General features: G+C 41.0%; 1 protein-coding gene across 4 annotated transcripts in view; it reads right to left on the bottom strand.

The window, feature by feature from the left end:
- Positions 1 to 24,271, bottom strand: part of tsnare1 (T-SNARE Domain Containing 1) — a 997,034-nt gene that overhangs the window by 654,939 nt on the left and 317,824 nt on the right. For all 4 annotated transcript variants that reach the window (XM_072267235.1, XM_072267104.1, XM_072267180.1 and 1 more), the window contains exon 4: positions 13,748 to 13,817. In XM_072267235.1, coding sequence (XP_072123336.1) covers positions 13,748 to 13,817 — 70 coding nt within the window. The remainder of the gene's footprint in view (positions 1 to 13,747; positions 13,818 to 24,271) is intronic.

A 24,271-nucleotide genomic window follows, 5' to 3' on the forward strand; every position in this document is an offset into this window, starting at 1 on the left:
TAGCTAGATCACATTCCTTCAGCAATTCTCTTGTTATGACTCAAGGAACCCTGGACCTGTTTTTTTTAAAGACAATTAACTACAGGGCTGTCCCCAAATGCTTGAGATATGAAATTTCTCTTCACTACGCTTTACAAGTTTCTTTAAAGAAATAAATATTTCCCCATTTTAAATATTTATATCTAAATGAATTCTTTGTGACATTTAGTGAACAGCTCCTAAAGTACTTTGCAACTTCTGTTTCACAAACAATCCACTTTGTACACTTTCATTAAATATCCTACAGAATACATTACAGATGGAACATGCATGCCATTTGTAATATTAGTTGGTTATCCTTTAAGAAATTCCAGTTGGTCTCAATGTTGAGATGACATTGCTTGGTTTGGAACTTATCAGAGCCTCCAGAGACCATAGGAAGTAGAATATTGTCCCTCGCTTTAAGCTTTTCTTTCATAAAATATTGCATTTTTAAAAATTGTGATGACTAATTATTATCTAGTATTTTAGAGAGAACATATCACAATATGATATATGAAGAGTTGGTTGCAGATCTTATGCCTGAATTGGAATGTAGAAAATTAGACATGATCCTCTCCAATCAATTACGCATGCAGACATGAAAGAAAAATACTAAACTGTGTGATCAAATTGATATCATATAAAACGCAACGAATAAATGAAAAGCTAAATAAAACTGCAGAAGTTGGAAATCTGAAAAAAAAAGAAAATACTGGGGATATTCAACTGGTCAGGGGGCATCTTTAGAGTGAGAAGTAAAGTTAAAGTTTCAGCTCAATATCCTTCATCAGAACTTGATCTGTTGGTAATCCTCATCATTTGTGATTATGAGTATGAAACATGTTGCCTTTATTGCTGGAATCTTAGACAAGTGACATCCAAAACTGACCACTGCAGATTCCTTACACTTGACTAGAAGCAGAGAATTATTTGGGAATGAAGAGTGCTGTAGAAAATTACAGCTTTGCTGACTTAAGGAATTCATTCATCCAGTATCAGGTTGCCTGTGGAATCTGGGAGTCCAGTTTGAGGGACCAGCTACCTCTAACAAAGTACATACATATGTGGAAAGCTGGCAGGCCATCCAAAGAATAGCTCAACATTCTGGGCAGCTAGAAGAAGGAAATACAAGATAGAGAGTCATAGAGTTTTACAACATGGAAATGGGGCTCTCACACCTTCCTAATTCAGCTTGTTCCATGTACTCTGTGTGATACAGTTGCCCTTTCAGTCCCTTTTTCCACCTCTCATTTTAAACCTACTTCCACTATTTGCATACCTTTCTAACCTGAAAAAAAGACTGTGACCATCTCCCTATCTATACCCCTCATGATATTATAAACATCTAATCAGTATCCTTCAGTCTCCTATACTATATGGTAATCAGCCTTAGCCTGTCAGTCTCCCCTTATAACTCAAGCCTCCCAGTGCTAGTAATATCCTCGTGAATGTTTTGGACATTTTGAAATGCTTTTTCAGCTTAATCATGTTCTTCCTATAACAGGGAAGTCCAAGGTGATTATATGTTCCAGATTTTGTGGACTGCAATATCGTGCATGAAGTGGATTGGCAAGTCACCATGCACAATAAAGAGGACACTAAATGCCAATCCAGTGGACAAGTTAAGCAATTCGAGGGTAGAGATTGGAATTGATTGCTCCATAGTGTCTAATCAGCATCATTCCATATTCTCCTTGGTTCTTTCTCCAACTGCCGCACACATATCACTCAGGTAATGCGCAAACTTGACCCAGGCTCGATCTGGAACTGCACCACATACTACCTGCCCTCTCACAAAGCACCTGCCCTATCTGTGGTTCACACATTGGCCTCAAATAATTCACTAAACTAGAGTGAAAGCAAGTCAACAATCAATCCTAATGGACAGAGGAAAAGGTAGAGGAATAGAAATGGGAGTAGGAAGGAGGAAGAGGAGGAATAGGAAAAAGAGGAATAAGAAGAATAAAAAGAAGAACCAGCTAAAGATGATATACATGGTGCCATACAAAGTTAATTCTGTGGAAGTAATACTTACTGGATATAATTGCATCAAAATATACGACGACAGACTATATTGAAGGCTGGTGGGAGGTTCTTCCTGAAGGAATGAACCCAATAAATTAATGAAGAAAAGACATGGATTTCACTGTATTTGTGTATCACAGCTACAATTTGATATATATTACAATACAGTGGAAGGAATGAATGAATACACAACAGTGTCTGAAGATTGCTTCACTGTAAGCAACCCCTTAAACTGCACAATTCAGATTCATTCATCTGGTATTCCTTTCATAACGAAATATTTCAGTAGTCCTCCAAAAAAAAATGTAATCTGAGTTAGTAAGACTGACCAAGGCAGCAAAGGTAGCCTCAGCTGATATGCTTAATCTTTGGGTATCAGATGTATAGAATGTTGAGAAATTAAATGGCAAACTCAAATTCTGCTGCAAACAAGAGTCTTCAGTGGAACTTCTGGATCCAGTGAAGACCATTTATTCCCCCCCAGATTGAGTAAGACAAAATATTTCCAGTGTGCTGTAAGAAAGAAATAGAGTTTGATAAGAATCTGCTAAAATATGCTACTCTATAGATATCATTGGGGAAGAAATCCATGTATAATTAATGAAGCACCAGATGTGTTTCCACAAGACTGGAAGCTGCACTTGAAGGTCTCAATGGAATAAGAACAATAGCTGATGAGGTGCTTGTGTTTGGATAGGGGGAAGTAGTGGGAAGACCTGCATTGGACAATCAGTATCAGAAAAGTGAGCAGATGTAGCTTAAGACACATAAAGTTGAAAGACTGAAGTTCAAAATGAAAGAAGCCACCTTCATGGGTCACTTGATCATTAAAGATTTGAGATGCAAGGAAGTACAATACTTCAATATCAACAGTCTAAGCAAAGTCCCACTCCATCTGAGTGAGAAGTGTGCAGAAGTTAGAGAGAGAACCAAGGAGAATATGGAATGATTCTGTTTAGACAATAAGGAGCAAGCCATAATAACAAGTTAGGGGACATTAATTGGAGAGCCTGTGTTACGATACTCTAAGTATGCAAGCAGATGGCTCAGACATGATCTTGAGCCAAAGATCTTGGGTCCAAGTTCATAGCTTCCTGAAGGTGGCTTCACATATTGACAGGGTGGTAAGGAAGCCATAAGGAATGCTTGCCTTTATTAACTGAGGCTTTAGCTTCAAGAGTCAGGAGGTTACGTTGCAGCTCTAGTTACGCTATATCTGGAGTATTACATTCAATTCTGGTCACCCCATTATGAGAATGATGTGGAACTTTTTGGAAGAGTGCTGGGGATGTTTGTTGAGATGCTCTCTGGATTAAGGGGCATGGGCTACAAATAGAGATTAGACAAATTTGGGTTATTTTCTCTGCAATGGCAGAGGCTGTGGAAAACCCTGATGGAAATATATAAAAATACAAGGGGCAAAGATAGACAGCCATTATCTTTTTACCAGGGTCAAAACATCTAGTTACTAGAGAGCATGCATTTAAGGTGACAGGGGGTAATTTCAAAGGAGATGTGAGGTGCACGTTTTTTTTTACAGAGTGGTGAGTGACTAGAGTGCTCTTCCAGCAGTAGTAGTGGAGGTCGATACATTTAAGAGGCTCATAGATAGGTACATGAATGTGCAGAACATGGATGGGTATGGACATTATGTGGATAGAAGGGATTAGTTTAGATCAATATTTAATTACTAGTCTAATTATTTTAGCATAGTATCATTCTGTGTTCTATGTTCTTACAGGAAGCTTGGTTGATAACATACACAAGCAAATCTCTGAAAGATGTAGATATGTTTTATGCACAAGTTAAGGAGATACATACTGTGATTAATGGTTTGGAGCTTTCATCAATGAACAAACCAAAAAGAAAATATAAAGGATGCTAGTGAGGTTGGAGACATGTAATGTATAGAGCCTACACAAAGAAATATAGTCAATATACAACACCTGTCAAGGAAATATGTGATGCTGAAGATGCTGAGCTGGAGATAATCGACATGATGAGAAATCAGTTAAAATTTCAAAAACTGATGCAAAAGCCCAAATCTGCCAGATAATATGATCTAATGCACAGTTTGGTGAATAATTCAGACAGGATAGACAAAGATACAGCTAAGGCTAAATATGTTCTTGTATCACATTTCATCTGAGAGATGATAAAGAGTTAAGGGTTGCAGTTCACAAGGACCAGCTTTGTATGGACGTCTATCTGAACAGAGAACTACATTGTCTCATCTTCCAAAGAGAAATAGCACAGCAAAGGAGGCTGTGTAAGTACAGAAAACATCACAGTCAGACCCCTACTTAGCACCTGAACATCTGAAATACCCCAGTCAAAAAGATGAGGAGCAGCCATGTTCAGAGATTCATGCAGACTCTGCACAGGACCACAGAAAGGCTAGCAGAAACAGAAGTGTAAAGAAGCACGGGAAATTAGTTGGAGGTGGCCAGTGAAGATTACAGGGTACTTATGGCACAAGTGACAAAAATAAAATCTAGCATGTGCAGTGAGAACGAGCTCTTCACAATACTAGCACTAGATATTGCAGAAGGCACTGGTGGCTCAACATACATCTCTGCCCGGATCAGATTGGCGGGGGGGGGGAGGTATCCAGTATCTTCAAGAGAAGTACAGAAACATTTCTCTCCTATTTTGTCTTTGAGGTGCCCAGAAACCCAATGGCATACCTGATATTCACTCAGAGAAACAATATGCTTCATGATAAAATCAAAAGGATTAACTGTCAGATGGAATGCTTCAAAGACATCAATCAACTTGTTGCCCATGCCAAAAGCTATGATAATCAAGTTTTAAATATCTTTATAAAGATCATAGCAGTTTAGTACCTGAAATATCCATGGTGTCCTTCTCACCACCCACTCTCTGAAAACCATAATAAAATCAATGATGGTCATATACCTCTATTGACCTTCTGGTGAAGTTACATCTCTATTTGATGTCAATTTTGGACAATCAAAAACCTCTCTGTCATTTTAGCTGTTGTTTAGGGAAGCGATATGCCCCATCATTCAGATTTCCCTCAGTACAGCTGCGGGCTTCAGTAGACATTTGTTCATGTCTATCTAAAGTGAAGTCGTCTGTCTAAGCTCTTTCTCTGAATATAGGTCCTCCTCAACTTATGAACACCTGACTTATATGTAACACCTATATATTAATGGGCTTTTGGGAGATCAGTGGAATGGATTTGCCAGCTATTGTAGGGCTGCAGGTTTCTTCTGCTATATGGGAACTCAGTTTACGGCTGGATTCCTGAGTCAGGTATGAACAGTTAAAGGGAAATGGAATGCTGCATGATTTTTAAAATGCTTTTCTGGTGCTTCAGTGTTAAAACTTGACTTTTAAGCAAAGTCTGGCTTTCTTTCAGTATCCTCATCAATATATTTATCTCATAGATCAGGCAGGGAATTGTGATCTGACTTCTTCCCTCAGAAATGACATCATTGTCAGGTTTAGTACAAAAAACATGATGACTACAATTTGCTACAGCTCTGTGGATGCCATCTGCTTCTTTTGCAGATACTTTTTTGATGTGTTAGGAACTGATCCAGCATTAAATTGTAATAAAAACTACACTTTCTGAAAATGGGCCGTAGGCTTTTTTTATAGGAGGGGCTTTCAATAATATAAACCTGTCCTTCATTTTACCCTGCACATTGCCATATTACTCTGCAATGTATTCCACCATAAACCTAATTTGCAATTACAGCACATCAGCCCCTGAAGCTGAAAGACACAGAAGTCTTTCCATAATTTAATCCATAACTAAGCTATGTAACTTCAAATGCTCTTGATTAATACCACACTTAAACTTATGTATACAAGAAAAAATGAGACCTCGGTAGCCTTAGGCTACTTAATTATCAGATGGCAATGTTTCTTTTTTTCAATATTTTGCACTTCATCCCATGCTGAATAAAGGAACAGTGTCTTCAGTAGCCTTAATCGGTCTTTCAGGATACGGGTATCATTGGTAAGGCCAGAGTTTACTACCCATCCCAAACTGCACTTGAAGTGGTAGTAGTGAAAGACCTGTCCTGCAATCCTTCTGCTGAGGGTACTTTCCTGGTGGTTTGAGGTAAAGAATTAAGAGATTTCAACCCTGAAGTGCTGAAGGAATAGTTACACTTTTCCACATCAGCATGAAGTGCAATTTGGAAGGGAACCTGTAGGTGGAGCTGTCCCAGAGGGCCTGTTGCCTTTATTCTTCTTGATGGTTGAAGTCACATGCATGGGAAATGTTGTCAAAGTAACCCAGGGAAATCACTGCAAAGTATTTTACAGATGGTGCACCTGCAGCCACAGTGTACCAGCGACAGGCGAATGAAGTGCAATGCCAATCAAGCAATCTGCTTTGTTCTGGATGATTTTCAGCTTCTTGAGTGTTATTGAAGCTGCAATCTTCCAGTCAAGTGGTAAATGTTCAATCATGTTCCTGAAATATGCCAAAAGAAGTAGCAAAGCTACCTATTAATTGTGTGTCAGTAGATGAAGTGTTGAGAGTCAAAGAATCATTCAGCACAGAAACAGGCTCTTTGGTGCATCATATCCATGCTGATTTTCTTCACTAATCCTATTTGCCTGCATCAGGCCTGCATTCTTCTCTGCTCAGCCTACTTCAGTGCCTCTTAAACAGCACAACTCTATCTCATTCTACCACCTCCTCTGTAGGCATGTTCCACCTATCAAGCACTCTGTGCAAAATGACATCCTTACCATGGGGAAGAAATTCTGACTATCTATCTTATCTGTGCCTCTTAATATTTTATACTCCTCTATCGGATCACCTATTAGCCTCCTTCACTGCAGGGAGAACAAACTCTGCCTATCCAATCTCTCCGTATGACTAAATCGATCCAATATTCTGGTGAATCTCCTCTGCATTATCCCCAGTATAATCTCATCCTCCCTATAGTGTGGGAACCAGAATGGCAAGCGATACACGTGGTGTCATCTAGCCAGTAAATTGCAAAGGTGTAACAGAATGCCCCAACTTTTATGCTCTCCATCCCAAAGAATAAAAACAAGCCTTCTTCAGCACCTGAACTATCTGGGAAGCTACTTTGATGGAACTGTGGACTTAAAACCCAATGTCCCACTATTCATCAACGTTCCTTGGTGTCCTACCATTTACTGTATTCTTATTTGACTTCCCAAAATGCAACTCCCCACACATGCTTGGTTTAAATTCCATCTGCTAATGCTTCACCTAATTTTCCATCTGACTGATATCCTGCTGCAGCCTTAAGCAACTTTTATCATTATCCATAACCCTATTAACTTCAAGGTTTTCTGCAAAATCCCAATTATATCTCCTATATTCACATGAAGGACAGTACAACAAACCTCGTATTGATCTTTGCACTACAACACTAACCACAGACGTCCAATCAGAAAAGCAACCTTCCACTACTATCCCACCACCAAGCCAATTTTTCATCCAATTTAGCCAGCTCATCTTGCATTTCATATGCCTTAACTTTCTGGACCATCCGATCATGTAGGGAGGGGAAGGAGGGAACGTCGACTCAGACCATGAGAGGCCTGCGTCGGGCATTTTCATGCCTTACAAGGCGCAGATTGGAAGTCTGTGTGAGGCGCCACTCCTCGCACAGACTAGAGCAATGTGTGATTAAATGCCTTGCTCAAGGGCACAAGCACGCTGTCACAGCTGAGGCTCATGTAAGACCTTGTCAAGTGTCTTAGTAAAGCTGAAACAGACAATATCTGCCTCACTGCCTTCATCAGTGTTTTGGTTACTTCCTCAAAAAGCTCAATGACATTAATAAGGCAGAATTTCTCCACAAAAGGCCATGCAGATGCTCCCTGTTCTCGAGTCGCCTTTCCAAATGCACGTTAAGTCTTATCCATTTGGATTTTCTCCAGTAATTTCCTTACCACTGATGTAAGGCTTGCTAACCTGTAGTTACTAGGCTTATCCTTTCTACTCTTAAATAAAGGAACAAAGTTAGCCACCCTCCAGTTTTCTGTTAGTTCACCTGTGGCTAACGGAATGCAAAAATCTTAGAATGTTCCCCATAATAATCTGGGCCAGATCTCATCTGGCTTCTGCGTCCTTCTTGACAAATATTCATTTAGGGCCTCACAAATTACCCAGCCCCACCAACAGTATACCTTTCCATCCCTACCCACTCTTTTCCTGGTCACCCTCTCACTCCTGATATACTCACAGAATGGATTGGGATTCTCCTTAATCTTTCTTGCTGAGAACATTTCTTGGTCAGTTTTAGCCCTCCTACTTTTGTTCTTCTCTTCTCTCTGACATATCCTACACTTCTCAAGGAGGCTCCATCAATCCTAGCTGCCTTCTTGTCTTGATCAATCTTTCAATATTGTTTGGCAAACAACGTTCTCTAATCTTGTCAAATTTGCCTTTGCTCTTTATGGAATATGTTTCCCCTAAACTTTAACCGACTCTCTTTTTAAAATCTCCAACTTGTCACCTGTTGTTTTACCCAGCGGTCCCCAACCACCAAAGCACGTGCTACCGGGCCGCAAGGAAACGATCTGAGTCAGCTGCACCTTTCCTCATTCTGTTCACGCACTGTTGAACTTGAACATAGGGTTGCCAACTGTCCCATATTTGCCGGGACATCCCATATATTGGGCTAAATTGGTTTGTCCCATAAGGGGACCACCCTTGTCCCGTATTTCCCCAGCTAAGGTAGAGCGTTCCTATGAAACCTTTCGTGCCGAAATGGCGTAAAGGGAAGAAGTAATTACCATTAATTTATATGGGAAAAATTTTTGAGCGTTCCCATACCCAAAAAATAACCTACCAAGTCATACCAAGTAACACATAAAACAGAAAATAAATAACACTAACCTATAGTAAAAGCAGGAATGATTTGATAAATACACAGCCTATATAAAGTAGAAATAATGTATGTACAGTATAGTTGGGAAGATAAAGGCAAAACCGATTTGTGGGGGGAAAAAAAAATCGGCATTTACGCGCATGCGCACATCACATGCGCACGTCACGCATGCGCACACAGGTGCCCGCGCAAGGCTTCATGGTCATGGTAGTCTTTCCTGGGGTAAAGTGTCCCGGGATCTGACTGCTACTTTTGTCCCTTATTTGGGAGTGAGAAAGTTGGCAACCCTAACTGTAAAAGACATGTTGAGGTGAGTTTAACCCTACTTGAACGCCTCCCGTACACCGCCCCCTGCCACCCAGTCGGCCAGTCCGCAAGAATATTATCAATATTAAACCAGTCCACGGTGTAAACAAGGTTGGGGACCCTGGTTTTACCCACAAGCGTCTGCTTTTATCAGGTCCTCCCTTACACTATTAAAATCGGCCTTTCTCTGACAGAGAAATAAATAAATAGAACAAAATAGGAGTGATGAGATAGTATTCATGGGTTCATGGACCATTCAGAAATTTTTTTGGAAGAGAATAAGTAGCTATTCCTAAAACCTTGAGTGTGCAACTTCATGCACCTGTACCTCCTTCCTGATGGTAATAATAAAAAGAGGGCATGTCCTGAGTGGTGAGGATCCTTAATGATTGCAGCCGCCTTCTTCAGTCAATCCCTTTTCCAGATGTCCTTGATGGTGGGGAGGGTTTTACTCCTACGGAGCTAGCTAAGTCTACAACCCTCTGCAGCCTCTTTTGACCCTGAGCATTGGAGCCTCCAAACCATGGTGCGATGCAACCAGTCAGAGTGCCCTCAACAGTATATCAGTAGAAATTTGCTCACCTTTGGTGACATATCCAATCTCCTAATGAAGTAGAGCCACCAGAGTGCCTTACTTGTAATTCCACCAATATTTTGTGCCCAGTATAGATCCTTTGAGATGTTGATGCTCAGAAAGCTTAAGCTGCTCACACTTTCCGCTGCTGACTCATCAATGAGAATTTGTGCGTACTTTTCAAATTCCCCTTCATGAAGTCATGAAGTCTACGTTCAATTCCTTGCATCCACTGTAGACCAGTTGTAGGGGTAGGTCCTCGCTCAGGCAGGAGATAATTCAAGCCATGACCAACCTCTCAATGCACTTCACTTCAATCGATGTGAGTGCTACCAGGTAACAAGGTGGCTCACGCTGCTTTTGTTGATTATGGTGCCTATTTAGGAACCTCTGACGGCAGAACTGAGAGATTGAAGATATCGCTAAGCACCCCAGGCAGTTGGTCAGCACAGGTTTTCAGTGTCTTACCAATTACACTAACGGGGCATGATGTCTTGTGAAAATTCCAACAGTATGGATGATTTTCAACAGACCAAACCAAAATGAAGACAAAGAGCATTCAAGGCAACTCAGAGAAATGATAATACAGAAGCTCAAATCTGGGGAAGGGTACAAGATCATCTCAAAGGCACTGAACATACCTCAGGGAAAAAGTGGAAAAAATATGAAACCATAGCCACATTATCTAGGTCAGACTGCCCCTTTAAACTTAGTCACCAAAGAAGAATGACACTTGTACGAGAGACTACTGTGATACCAATAGTCACTCTGAGTAGGCTGCAGAATTCAGTGGCTGCAACTGCAGATGAAATTCATAGCTCCACAATCTCTAAAGCCTCACTTAAAAAGGGCATTTATGAAAGAGTGGCAAGAAAGAAGCCATAGCTAAAATATATATATATATCCTGGCCCATAAAGACTTTGCAAAACATCACTTGGAAGATAGTGTAAAGATTGAAGAAGTTCTTATGGTCAGATGAGACTAAAGTGCAACATTTTGGCCTCAACACTAAGCAGTATGTGTGACATAAATCTAAGACTGCTCATCAGCCAGGTAACACCGTCCCTACTCCACATTCATGCTATGGAGATATTTTTCAGCTGCAGGGACTGGAAATCTGGTCAGGATTGACGGGAAGACAAATGATGCATAATACAGTCATATCCTGGACAGAAACCTGCTAGCCTCTGCCACAAAGCTTAAACTGAGGAGGAAGTTCTCTTTCAGCGGGATGATGACCCAAAGCACACTTCCAGAGCAGGCATGGAATAGTTTCAACTGATGAAAATTGATGTCCTTGAGTGGTCCAGTCAGAGACCTGACCTTAACCCAAATGAACACCTCTGGCAAGACCTCAAGATTGCTGTCCACCGCCATTCCTCAACTAATCTGACACAGCATGAGCAATTTTGCAAGGGGGAATGGGCAAATCTTGCTCCATCACGTTGTGCAAAGCTAATAGAGACTTATCCAAAAAGACAACTGGCTGTAATATCTGTGACAGGTGGTTCAGCTAAGTACTGAACAAAGGCAGATGGATGCATATGAACTGTAGACATTTCAGTTCTTTAAATTTTTCATGCTTTACAATTTTCCCTGTTTTTTTGGGCTCCATTGTGGAAAAAGAGCATGTGATTCACAAATAAAAAATCTCAGTTAAATTGATCAAAATCCCTGGTTGTAATTCTCGGTTACGTGAACAAAGGGTTGGAGGCTGAGTACTTTTACAAGGCATTGTACATGATTAGAGGTACAAAGTTGAGTAGCTGGCCTTTGTTCTAACATTACCTGTGTTTATCACATCTGCTGATTTGAAGAGTTTGCACCTGCTAATTCAGCCTTGTACTCAGTGACCAAATTAATTTTGAATTCTGTATTGAAAGCAGATGAAAGGAGAGGACAAGGCAACAGGACAAACAGGATGAATAATGAGCAGCTTGTAGGTTCTGCAGTCTCAACACATGCTGTAGAATGTTTGTGATAACATAATTCTAGCCAGAAAAAATCCGAAAAATACAGAAGCAAAAATAAAACTGATGCTGATTCACAGAGCAATAAGTCAGTAATAGTGCTGACGTAGGCGATAATAGGTGCCACTAATCTCCAATCAATACACTGGAATGCAGGGCATTCACGATGAATCTTTCAAGATAAGCAAAAGTGAACTCAGCCTCTCAGACTTAGTGATTGGTCCAAAAACAGTGCTAAAGCCACATCCCAACTCAGGTATCAGTCCCTCAGAAATACTAAATGATCAACACAAGCTGACTATGCATTGTTCGTTCCTGGACTAATCAAAATTGAAAAAAAACACAAGAAGTTTAGCGTAGAAATTCACTTTCAGGGCTGTTTAAAACATATTTGTTCCATTTGACATTTGACATCAGAACTGCAACCACAAACAAAAATGTTAAACCAATTCTATTAACAATGTGCAATTAAGTTCAAAAGGCTCTTTAAATTTATAACATTTTTGGATGAATTAATTAAAATTAGAAAATAAGTTCATGGCAAAATTAAACCCAATCCAAAGTTTCCAATTGTCATTAGATGGGATGGCACAGGAGTGCAAGGGTTAGTGTGACACTATTACAGCACCAGCAACCCAGGTTCAATTCTGCCACTATCTGTAAGGAGTTTGTCCGTTCTCCCCGTGAGTATATGGGTTTCCTCCAGATCTTTGGTTCCTTCCCACATTCCAAAGACGTATTTGTTGATTGGTTAATTGGGTAATGCAGGCTCATTGGGCTAGGAGAGCCTGTCACTGTGCTGTAACTCTAAATGAAAACAAAAACAACAGAACCATAGGGGAGGCTATGTTTAATAATGTTTTCTGAGAAGGATCCACTAAATAATTAATTTCAACTATAAACTAAACAGCAATGAATATAATGTGTTAATTAACAACCTGTCAAATAGAAAATTTTACACATTTGACATTCCCCAAAATGGTACGATCTAATCTCGAATTTCTAAAGGTGCCATAACCCTGAGTAGGCAACTGGCAATTTGAAAGATTAAACAGTTTAGAAGCTTTCTGAGCTCCGTTAAATTTACATTTGTTCCTTGCATTCATACATAAAAATGATTAGTTATCAATTCTAGTTGGCTCCATTGGCAAATTTGTTGTGATGAATGAAACTAAGTTAGATCAGAGAGAGCAGCTGAATTATGCAAACAAAGAGATGCACTTTGTCTGTATTATTCAGTAGTGTGCCATGGATTCACCCAGGCCAGGAATATGTCAGTACAAAAACTGGTTCATATACAATAGTTGAACACCACACTAACTCACCCCAACCGCTCTAGAAAGAGCTTGGTAAAATCTAAATCTAAAACCCAAGTCCTGAGCCTAAAGTAGTTCTAAACCTGAGCAGTTTTCACATAGGTTGGGGAATTGATACAGTACGTGCTCAAGCAGTCACCTCTTTCTCTGTTTTCAAAGAGTATTATTCACCCAAAACAGTTTTCATTGTCTATAATTACAGGAAATACAAAGGAAAAATACTGCAATTTCTGCTCCCATCACTTTAGAGAAATATAGTTTCAGTAAACCAAAATAAATGAATACTAATAAAAAGTTCCTTCTCTTAGCTTAATGTGTAAAACAATTCATTCATCTTTATTATAAGGTAATTGCGGCTTGTCAGACTGCCCCAAGCAAAACCAGGTTTGAAACAGTGATTAAAATGAGTGGCATTTCTATATTCAAGAATAGATTGTCCTTTATTTCAACCCCTACCAACATGGTTAAAATCCATGACAAGAAAGGCAAAATTAGGTTTAAATTTCACATTGGGGCAGTATTATGAGCTTCCTCAGTCCAGATTTACAGTGTGAATCGATGACCATTTTGTACATGTCCATTACTCACAGATATAAAATTACACAGTGCAGTTGGAGCATAACAGCAGACAAAGCCATTAGTCTTTTCATAAAAATCTATATCAAAAAGTGACTCACAGTCCATCTCTGAGCTCTTGTGTATCATTAGGTGTCCCCAGAGCTTGCAAACTCTTCTCTAAGGAAGTCACTGCAAAAGAATGGTGAGGATTAATGAGAAGGTGAGGTTGAAACACTAGGCTGTTGAAAGGTCAGGCACTTCCATTACACTAGCCTTTAAGCTTTTGCATGATCGAGAAAAGATTTATTAATGTAATATATTTGATAACCAATAATTTCATATTTCTGTTTTCACTGAATTAAAATTGATCTTCAGGGTGTATTTACCTCGAACTGACCCATAGGACATAGCGGGTAAACTGTAAGGTTATTATAAGAAAGACTGTACACAGTGCAAGTAAACATGGAGCTTAATGAGATGAACATCCAATTTCAATCCTTGCAGCTCCTACTTCTTTTTTTAAGAATTGTGAAAATGTTGCATCCTCTTCTTCACATTTCTACCCACAAATCCAGAAAATATTTTCATGCAAATAATTTAACTGCTAAATAATTTAAATTAATAAATTGCTTCCAAACCATGAGACATCCAAAGTGGTTTCATTAACTAAATCCTCAGATCATCAAGGCCATTTTTAATTACTTCAGTGAAGGGGAACTCTGTAGCCATAATATTTAGGTCCCTTCTTTAACTTTACCTTCTTTAACTTTACCTTCTTTAAATTTAGGTCTTATAAACCACAAGGCTATAGTTCAGGAGTCAATGAGTGGGATAAAGTCACAGTAGATTGGTCTCTTACTCTGTACCGGCATGGACATGATGGGTTGAGTGGTCTCTTTCTGCATGGCTGAGAGGAAACATAAATGGCACCACACCTACTATCATCCTGAGAGGAAGCAGCAGGCTCTTGTCTCATCAAATCATTGCCAGTCCCTGGGAAGTGCATTCTGAGGTACAGTAATGATCACTCATGGCATGTAATGCCTAACAGCAGTCTCAGGTCACATGGCAGCAAAATGTGCCTGCATAATTGATGTCTGAGCTTCCACTGTAGTACTCAGATGATGGATGGCTTTTGCTTGCACTAAGTCATTGATCATCAAATGCTACATGATGTTTGGGCCTGTAAGTGTGGAAACAGAACTAGCCACCACTTCCACACTGAAAGAATGGGCATCAAGGTCTGTTCCGAGCCCACACTTTGCCACTTCATGCAAGCTTCCTTGCAGCCTTGCACATTTATCAAATATTGCAGGAAATACATAAACAGCCTTTCCGTACAGGGTAGCCTACTGGAGTACTTTTCAATGTCCTCTACATTGTGGAACTGTGGGTAACTGATGGAGCCATCAGCAAAAATTTCCTTCCTTCTTACCACAGGGCATTGAACATAGTGACTCGTTGGGTACACATGCCTCCACTCAACTAGCCTCCGCTTTATGTTGTGTGTATCACAATGGCATTGCTCAATATAGTTGAATGACAAGTAAAATCACCCACATGTGGAGATCTGCATTAAAAGTCATTTTTATTTGTACACTCACCCACCAAAAGGAAAATGAGGAGCAACTCATCAAACTTTATTAAATAGTGAAGTGGCATGGATAAGGTGGTCAGTCAAAAGATTTTCCCAGTGGTTGGGGAATCCAGGAATTGAGGGCACAGATGCAAGATAACAGGGGAGAGCTTTAAAAGGGGCATGAGACACAATTCTTTATTGAGAGGGTAGTGAGTACCTGGAATGAGTTGCGAGAAGAAGTGGTCAGAGGGTGGGGAAGTTAAAATTACACTATTTAACAAGTATTTGGACATGCTTGGAGGGTAAGGTTATGGGCTAAATGGAGACAACTGGGACAAGCAGGGAGGATGCTGTGGGCAACATGAACCAGTTGGGCAAAAGGACATCAAAGCCCATGCTGTATTACTCTATGACTCCATCTTGACAATAAAGGCTCAATTCACCTTCTAACCAGGCCCCATCGTTCCTCTCACACACACTAGCCCCTGACTAGTGCTGGTTAGACAACACATGCAGAAGGTGTTTTCATTAGTGGGAGAGTCTGTAATCCGAGGGAACAACCTCAGAGTAAATGACATATCTTTAAAACAGAGATTAGGAAGAGTTTCTTCAGGTGAAGTGCAATGAATCTGTGAAAATCATTGCAACAGAAGGCTGTGGAGGTCAAGTGACTGGATGTATTTAAGGCAGCGATTAATAGGTTCTCCAGTGGCAGGGTTAAGGGTTACAGGGAGAAGGTGGGAGAATGGAGTTAAAAAAAAGGCACCATTGGATGGTGGTGCAGACTTAATAGGTTAATGGCCTAATTCTGCTTCTAGATCTTATGGTCCTGGTCCCAAAAATGTTCGCCGTAGTTATATACTGTCAATATTTCAGTGGTAGCTGGGGATGTTAAATTGACCACAATCACCACCACTCAGTTCTCGCTCTCCTACCATTAAGCGTACTGGTTACAATTCTTGCTAATGAAAGGAAAAGACACACGTTTATGGTTGTTATAAAGAAAAGAGATAAATTTGAAGGATAGACACTTATGCCTTCAGCATAAAAGATGAAAGTAGATGAAAGAACAGGAAGAGCAGCGTAAGAAAGACAATTTCAGGTATGGCTTGTAATGTCTCTCCAATGATAGGGAATGGGTTGTGGGGCAGGATGATCATGGGGTAAACCAATACAGCTGCAGCAGAACCCCAGTTCTGCTGACTCCTGTTGTCTGCCACCATGCCTGCTGAGAGCCAGATGTGTAAATGTGTCATCCAGATGTTTCAGTGATATAGCTCTCATGTTTGAAAACTGTAAGGTGTGGTCATAAGGGCTGGCAATTGGGGTAAGCCTCCGAAGATGTGGTAGAAAATGACAATGTTACATTTAGCCAAGGTGAGCAGAGGTCACTGGTGCACAGATAACGTAATGGCATTGTGATAGAGATTCACTTCCATCTCATGTTTGCTAATCTTAGTGGCTGCCACTTGAAAGTTCAAAAACAGTTGTAGGTAAACTTTCAACTATATTGCTTTAACTTCTGGTCATAAGTGCAAGTCATTCTTCAGTTAGTAAAACATAAATGGAAAGCAACTTGAAGTTAAAAGAGCACTGTTTATATAACAGCTTTGCAAAGAGGCCCTGTATTTTGAAGATGCTCTGTCTGTAAAGAGCTACTGCACCTGTTTTATTATTGCTCAAGAGTGGAGTATAAGACAATGGGTTGTCCAACTTGAGCTGCTTCAAACAGAAAAGCTGACTCTGTCCAAGGACATTCAGGGAAACTTGCAGAACAGATGGGTTATATCTGTTATAATATTATATTATAGCTCAGGAGGACGATGGCTCCTAATGGCGACTCCTTTGTTTGCATCTTCGGAAGCAGCTCTATTTCTATCATTAATATCTCTATTTTTCCCTTTCAGGGTTCGTTTGAAGATCCTGACCTGGAGTTACACGCTGACTTCGGTTCTTTGTGGGAATGGGACCCACTGTCAGGGCTCACAACTGGCCACTATTCAATATACCAATACACCAATATGCGTGGGTGGGGGAGCTGGGGGGGTTTGGGATTCTATCATTTAACTGTCAATCATTCTTTGGGACACTCCTCAGGTTTTGTGGATGATTGTGAAGAAAAAGAATTTCAGGATGTATATTGTATACATTTCTCTGACATTAAATGTACCTTTGAATCCTTTGAAACCTTTGATAATATATATATATATATATATATCATGTACATTAGTATCTGTTATAATATAATTTAGCTTATCAATAATTGATGTGATTGTAGTTGGAAGAGTTTTTATGTACTCAGAAGTTAGTTTTACAACATTAATAGTAGCTAGCTAAGATCTATGTCCCCAAGAAATGCTTTCAGACCGTATGTGGTAAAAGGATATCTGAGGAAATAACATGCTTGTGAAGTTATCCAAGTGGGAGAAAAGGGGTATAGATGTTGAAAGCAGTTCAGGCTTATTGGGAATGGGGTAAAAATCATCAAGAAACATGGAAGAACTACAATCGATTCCTCTACTTTCGGTTTCGGCGATGGACAACTTGCTTGTCTGCATCTTTGCTAGGCCTTTTTAGTTTGTTGGAATTGTACCATTTTGGAATTCTTTAATCCTTTATGTTTGAGAAATACATTGGGCTTTGCTTTGGAAATGGTTTGTGTTTTAAAAATAGTTTGTAGTTGGGAAATGTTGAAATAGAAATCCTCTGTGAATTTTAAATGTGTTTTAAGAATGTGTGGATTTAAATGTGTATCACTTTAAATAAACGAACTGTGTTTTAAACTATTAACTAGAGTATCTTCTCCTTATGCAGGTATTGGCAGCTAAATTTGCTGTAGAGAATAAACAGGGAAGTAAACTAGTCTTTGAAGATTGGATAGTTACAGTATAATCTCCCTTTAGTAAGAGTACTTGTGGCTACTTATATCCAATAGTGCTTAAAGTCTTCATCTGAGTTTAGAGCTTGGTGATCAGCAGACCCAATACCGTCACAGTATTAAACAAAGTGCATGTGAGGTGCAATGTAGCATTTGAAAGTGCATTGGTCAATGTATGTTGCGGGCACTGGCTACAAATCCTCAGAGCTTGGCCTTTATCTGACCTCTGCCAGGACACCCATGTGAAGTGTTTGAGTTAATTAAATGAGTTGATAAATCAGGAAAATGAGTTTTCCTGGGTAAGAGTTCAAATCAAAAGGAACAGCACAACATTAGAACAAAGGATTTTCAGGGTGATGATTGAGGCTTTTTATTTTACTCAGAGATGGTGAATATTGATCATTTTATCACCATTGGTGGCTGTCCAAATTGGAAATCTTGAAATGGATGCTGATATATTTTGATAGGAAATAGTCTTAAGTGTTATGGTTTCACGATGGGTGAATGGAGTTAAGTTCAGCTGAGCCCTTACATATCTGTATGGGAGCTTTTGATTGATGGACTGAATGAAGTTCTTATAACAGGAAGCCCAAATATTGTAGTTGTTACAAATATGAGGCATGAATAATAAATAATGGAAAACTATTTCAAATCAGACAGAAAGTGTGTTTGGGGCAAAGAGAGTTGGTAATTCAGTCAATGACCTTTCATCAGAACTGGAAAATACCAACAATTTAACAGGGAAGTAATGTAGACTGAAAAGAACGAGGGGTGACCTGATAAGTATTTACAAAATAATGAATGGCATTAATTAGGTGGATGGTCAAAGTCCTTTTCCCAGGATAGGAGAGTCTAGGACTAGAGGACATATGTTTAAGGTGAGCTTGTTTCTCACACAGGGTTTTTGGGTATATGGAACAAATCGCCAGAAGAAATGCTAGAGGCAGGTTCAATTACAATGTTTCAACAGGTGAATGGTTAGGAAAGGCTTAAAGGATTATGGGACAAGCAGAGGGAATTGGATTGAGCTCAGGATGGCACCTTGGTCAGCATGGATATATTGGGCCGGAGACCCTGTATAACTCTACAGCACTAAAGGTTTTGCTCGAGGTGGTAAAAATCGAAGGCAAGAAGTATAATTAAGCCATTCAGTCCTTGAGCATGCTGTGTCAATCAACAGAATCAAGAGATATTCTGTGAGTTCCATTTCCTCTTAACCTGAGAGAAATCCATTTATTTCAGGGTGAATATATACCAGGACTCGACTCCCACTGCTCCCTGTGGCAGGGAATTCCAAAGACTCACAAACTTGTGAAAAAAGAAGATCATCTTCTTCTCAATCTTAACTGACCAAATCCCACTTACTTTAACCTCCGATTCTGGACTCTCCCGTGACAGAAAATATCGTCTCATCATTTTTCCTGTCCAGCCTCCTAGGGAGCTGAGGTAGTTCCACAAATAAGGTATGTGGAAAGAGCAAAGCCATTATCAGCACCACCTTAAAATTAAAGATTTGGAATTTTTAATAATGTCGTCCAAACATGCCTCATTAAACCATGAAGTGTTGCCCTTTGAATTTGTAGAATGTTCGACTGCCAGTAAAATAGGAAGTGACCACCAGCTCAGGGGTGTATATGGAGATTGAACAGAAGACTTCCACAAACATAGGAACATAGAAAATAGGTGCAGGAGTAGGCCATTCAGCCCTTCGAGCCTGCACCGCCATTCAGTATGATCATGGCTGATCATCCAACTCAGAACCCTGCACCAGCCTTCCCTCCATACCCCCGATCCCTTTAGCCACAAGGGCCATATCTAACTCCCCCTTAAATATAGCCAATGAACTGGCCTCAACTGTTTCCTGTGGCAGGGAATTCCACAGATTCACCACTCTCTGTGTGAAGAACTTTTCCCTTATCTCGGTCCTAAAAGGCTTCCCCTTTATCCTCAAACTATGACCCCTCATTCTGGACTTCCCCAACATCGGGAACAATCTTCCTGCATCTAGCCTGTCCAATCCCTTTAGGATTTTATACGTTTCAATAAGATCCTCCCTTAATCTTCTAAATTCCAACAAGTATAAGCCTAGTCGATCCTGTCTTTCATCATATGAAAGTCCTGCCATCCCAGGAATCAATCTGGTGAACCTTCTTTGTACTCCCTCTATGGCAAAGATGTCTTTCCTCAGATTAGGGGACCAAAACTGCACACAATACTCCAGGTGTGGTCTCACCAAGACCTTCTACAACTGCAGTAGTACCTCCCTGCTCCTGTACTCAAATCCCCTTGCTATGAATGCCAGCATACCATTCGCCTTTTTCACCGCCTGCTGTACCTGTATGCCCACTTTCAATGACTGGTGCACAATGACACCCAGGTCTCGTTGCACCTCCCCTTTTCCTAATCGGCCACCATTCAGATAATAATCTGTTTTCCTGTTTTTGCCACCAAAGTGGATAACCTCACATTTATCCACATTAAATTGCATCTGCCATGTATTTGCCCACTCACCTAACCTATCCAAGTCACCCTGCATCCTCTTAGCATCCTTCTCACAGTTAACACTGCTGCCCAGCTTCAGGTTTTCAGCAAACTTGGAGGTGCTGCATTTAATTCCCTTATCTAAGTCATTAATATATATTGTAAACAATTGGGGTCCCAGCACTGAGCCTTGCAGTACCCCACCAGTCACTGCCTGCCATTCTGAAAAGGTCCCGTTTATTCCCACTCTTTGCTTCCTGTCTGCTAACCAACTCTCCACCCACACCAATACCTTACCCCCAATACTGTGTGCTTTAAGTTTGCACACTAATCTCCTGTGTGGGACCTTGTCAAAAGCCTTTTGAAAATCCAAATATACCACATCCACTGGTTCTCCCCTATCCACTCTACTAGTTACATCCTCAAAAAATTCTATGAGATTCATCAGACATGATTTTCCTTTCACAAATCCATGCTGACTTTGTTCGATGATTTCACCGCTTTCCAAATGTGCTGTTATCACATCTTTGATAACTGACTCCAGCATTTTCCCCACCACCGATGTTAGGCTAACCGGTCTATAATTCCCCGGTTTCTCTCTCCCTCCTTTTTTAAAAAGCTGGGTTACATTAGCCACCCTCCAATCCTCAGGAACTAGTCCAGAATCTAAAGAATTTTGAAAAATTATCACTAATGCATCCACTAATTCTTGGGCTACTTCCTTAAGTACTCTGGGATGCAGACCATCTGGCCCTGGGGATTTATCTGCCTTTAATCCCTTCAATTTACCTAACACCACTTCCCTACTAACATGTATTTCCCTCAGTTCCTCCATCTCACTGTACCCTCTGCTGGACTCTGAATTTCTCCCAGTCCTCAGGTGAGCCACTTTTTCTGGCTAATTTGTATGGTTCTTCTTTGGAATTGTTAGTATCCCTAATTTCCCTTGTCAGCCACATGTGCACTACCTTCTTTTGCCAAACTGGGAGGAACAATTGTTGTAGTTCATTCATGCCATCTTTAAATGCTTGCCATTGCATATCCACCGTCAACCCTTTAAGTGTCATTTGCCAGTCTATCTCAGCTAATTCACGTCTCATACCTTCAAAGTTACCCTTTAAGCTCAGAATCTTTGTTTCTGAATTAACTATGTCACTCTCCATCTTAATGAAGAATTCCACCATATTATGGTCACTCTTAACCAAGGGGCCTCTCACAACATGCTTGCTAATTAACCCTTCCTCATTGCTCAATACCCAGTCTAGAATAGCCTGCTCTCTAGTTGGTTCTTCCACATGTTGGTTCAAAAAACCATCCCGCATACATTCCAAGAAATCCTCCTCCTCAGCACCCTTACCAATTTGGTTCACCTAATCTATATGTAGATTGAAGTCATCCACTATAAATGCTGTTCCTTTATTGCACGCATTTCGAATTTCCTGTTTAATACCATCCCCAACCTCACTACTACTGTTAGGTGGCCTGTACACAACTCCCACCAGCGTTTTCTGCCCCTTAGTGTTATGCAGCTCTACCCATATCGATTCCACATCCTCCCGGCTAATGTCCTTCCTTTCTATTGCGTGAATCTCCTCTCTAGCCAGCAATGCTACTCCACCTCCTTTTCTTTCATGTCTATCCCTCCTGAATACTGAATATCCCTGAATGTTGAGCTCCTATCCTTGGTCACCCTGGAGCCATGTCTCTGTGATCCCAACTATATCATATTCATTAATAACAATCTGCACTTTTAATTCATCCACCTTGTTACGAATGCTCCTTACATTGACACACAAAGCCTTCAGACTCGCTTTTACAACACTCTTAGCCCTTATACAATTATGTTGAAAAGTGGCCCTTTTTGATTTTTGCCCTGGATTTGCCGGCCTGCCGCTTTGACTTTTCTCCTTACTACTTTTTGCTTCTACCCTCATTTTACACCCCTCTGTCTCTCTGCACTTGTCCCCATCCCCCTGTTGTGAACTAACTTCCTTTCTCCTCATCTCTTTAATTTGATTCCCACCCCCCAACCATTCTAGTTTAAAGTCACCTCAGTAGCCCTCACAAATCTCCCCGCCAGGATATTGGTTCCCCTAGGATTCAAGTGTAACCCGTCCTTTTTGTACAGGTCACATCTGCGCCAAAAGAGGTCCCAATGATCCTAAAACTTGAATCCCTGCCCCCTGCTCCAATCCCTCAGCCATGCATTTATCCTCCACCTCACTGCATTCCTACTCTCATTGTCACGTAGCACAGGCAGTAATCCTGAGATTACTACCTTTGCGGTCCTTTTTCTCAACTCCCTTCCTAACTCCCTATATTCTCCTTTCAGGACCTCTTCTCTTTTCCTACCTATGTCATTGGTACCTATATGTACCACGACCTCTGGCTCCTCACCCTCCCGCTTCAGGATATCTTGGACGCGATCAGAAATATCCCGGACCCTGGCACCAGGGAGGCAAACTACCATGTGGGTCTCTGGACTGCGTCCACAGAATTGCCTATCTGACCCTCTTACTATCGAGTCCCCCATTACAACTGCCCTCCTCTTCCTTTCCCTACCCTTCTGAGCTACAGGGCCGGACTCTGTGCCGGAGGCACGGCCACTGTCACTTCCCCCAGGTAAGCTGTCCCCCGCAACAGTACTCAAACAGGAGTACCTATTGTCAAGGGGCACAGCCACCGGGGTACTCTCTATTACCTGACTCTTCCCCTTCCCCCTCCTAACCGTGACCCACTGGTCTGCCTCTCGTGGCCCCGGTGTGACCACCTGCCTGCAACTCCTCTCTATCAACTCCTCACTCTCCCTGACCAGACGAAGGTCGTCGAGCTGCAGCTCTAGTTCCCTAACGCGGTCCCTTAGGAGCTGCATCTCGGCACACCTGGTGCAGATGTGGATGTCCGGGAGGCTTGAAGACTCCAGGGCCTCCCACATCTGGCACCAAGAACAACAAGCTGCCCTCACACTCATACTGCCCCTCTCCTCAAATAACAACAAAAAATGAATACTAAACCTTCCTTGCCTCGCTCGTTTCCACCTAAGCCCATTGAGCCAAAGCCCTTAAGCCTTCACTCTGCTCCCGGCTCACTCCGCCACCCGCAAACTACGCTGCCCACTGTATAAGGCTCTGTTCCTTTTAAATCTTCCGCACTTCACTGCCCAACGTCACAAGCCTGCGCAGTCCCGCCTCTCTGAACGCCAATGGGAAAAAAACCGAAAAATTCAAAAATGGCTTCCTCCAGCTCCGATTCTCAAGACTTCCTTCTCCGAATTAAACCTAAAGCAGGATTTCAGTCCTTTTAGATCTTCCACGCTTCACTACCCGACGTCACACGCCTGCGCAGTCCCGCCTCTCTGAACGCCAATGGAAACAAAAACAAAAAATTCAAAAATGGCTTCCTCCGCACTCCCGCTCCGATTCTCAGACTTCCTTCTCCGAATGAACTTGGATTTCCTATTGTCAAGGTGCCAGTAATATGAGCAATGAATACAGTTTATTATATTGAGAAAAAGAACTAATACAGGTCGACCTTCACTATAATCCGGTTCCATCGATAATCCAGCACTGATTCTGCTTAATGTGATCCTTCTGTAATTTGGCATTTTCACTAATGCGGCACTCCTCAGGTCCCAATGGTGCTGGATTAGCGAAGGTCGACCTGTACGTTGCTGACCCTTCAGAAGGCGGATTAGCGAAGGTCGAC

Source organism: Mobula birostris, chromosome 1 (assembly GCF_030028105.1).
Source record: "Mobula birostris isolate sMobBir1 chromosome 1, sMobBir1.hap1, whole genome shotgun sequence".
NCBI lineage: Eukaryota > Metazoa > Chordata > Chondrichthyes > Myliobatiformes > Myliobatidae > Mobula > Mobula birostris.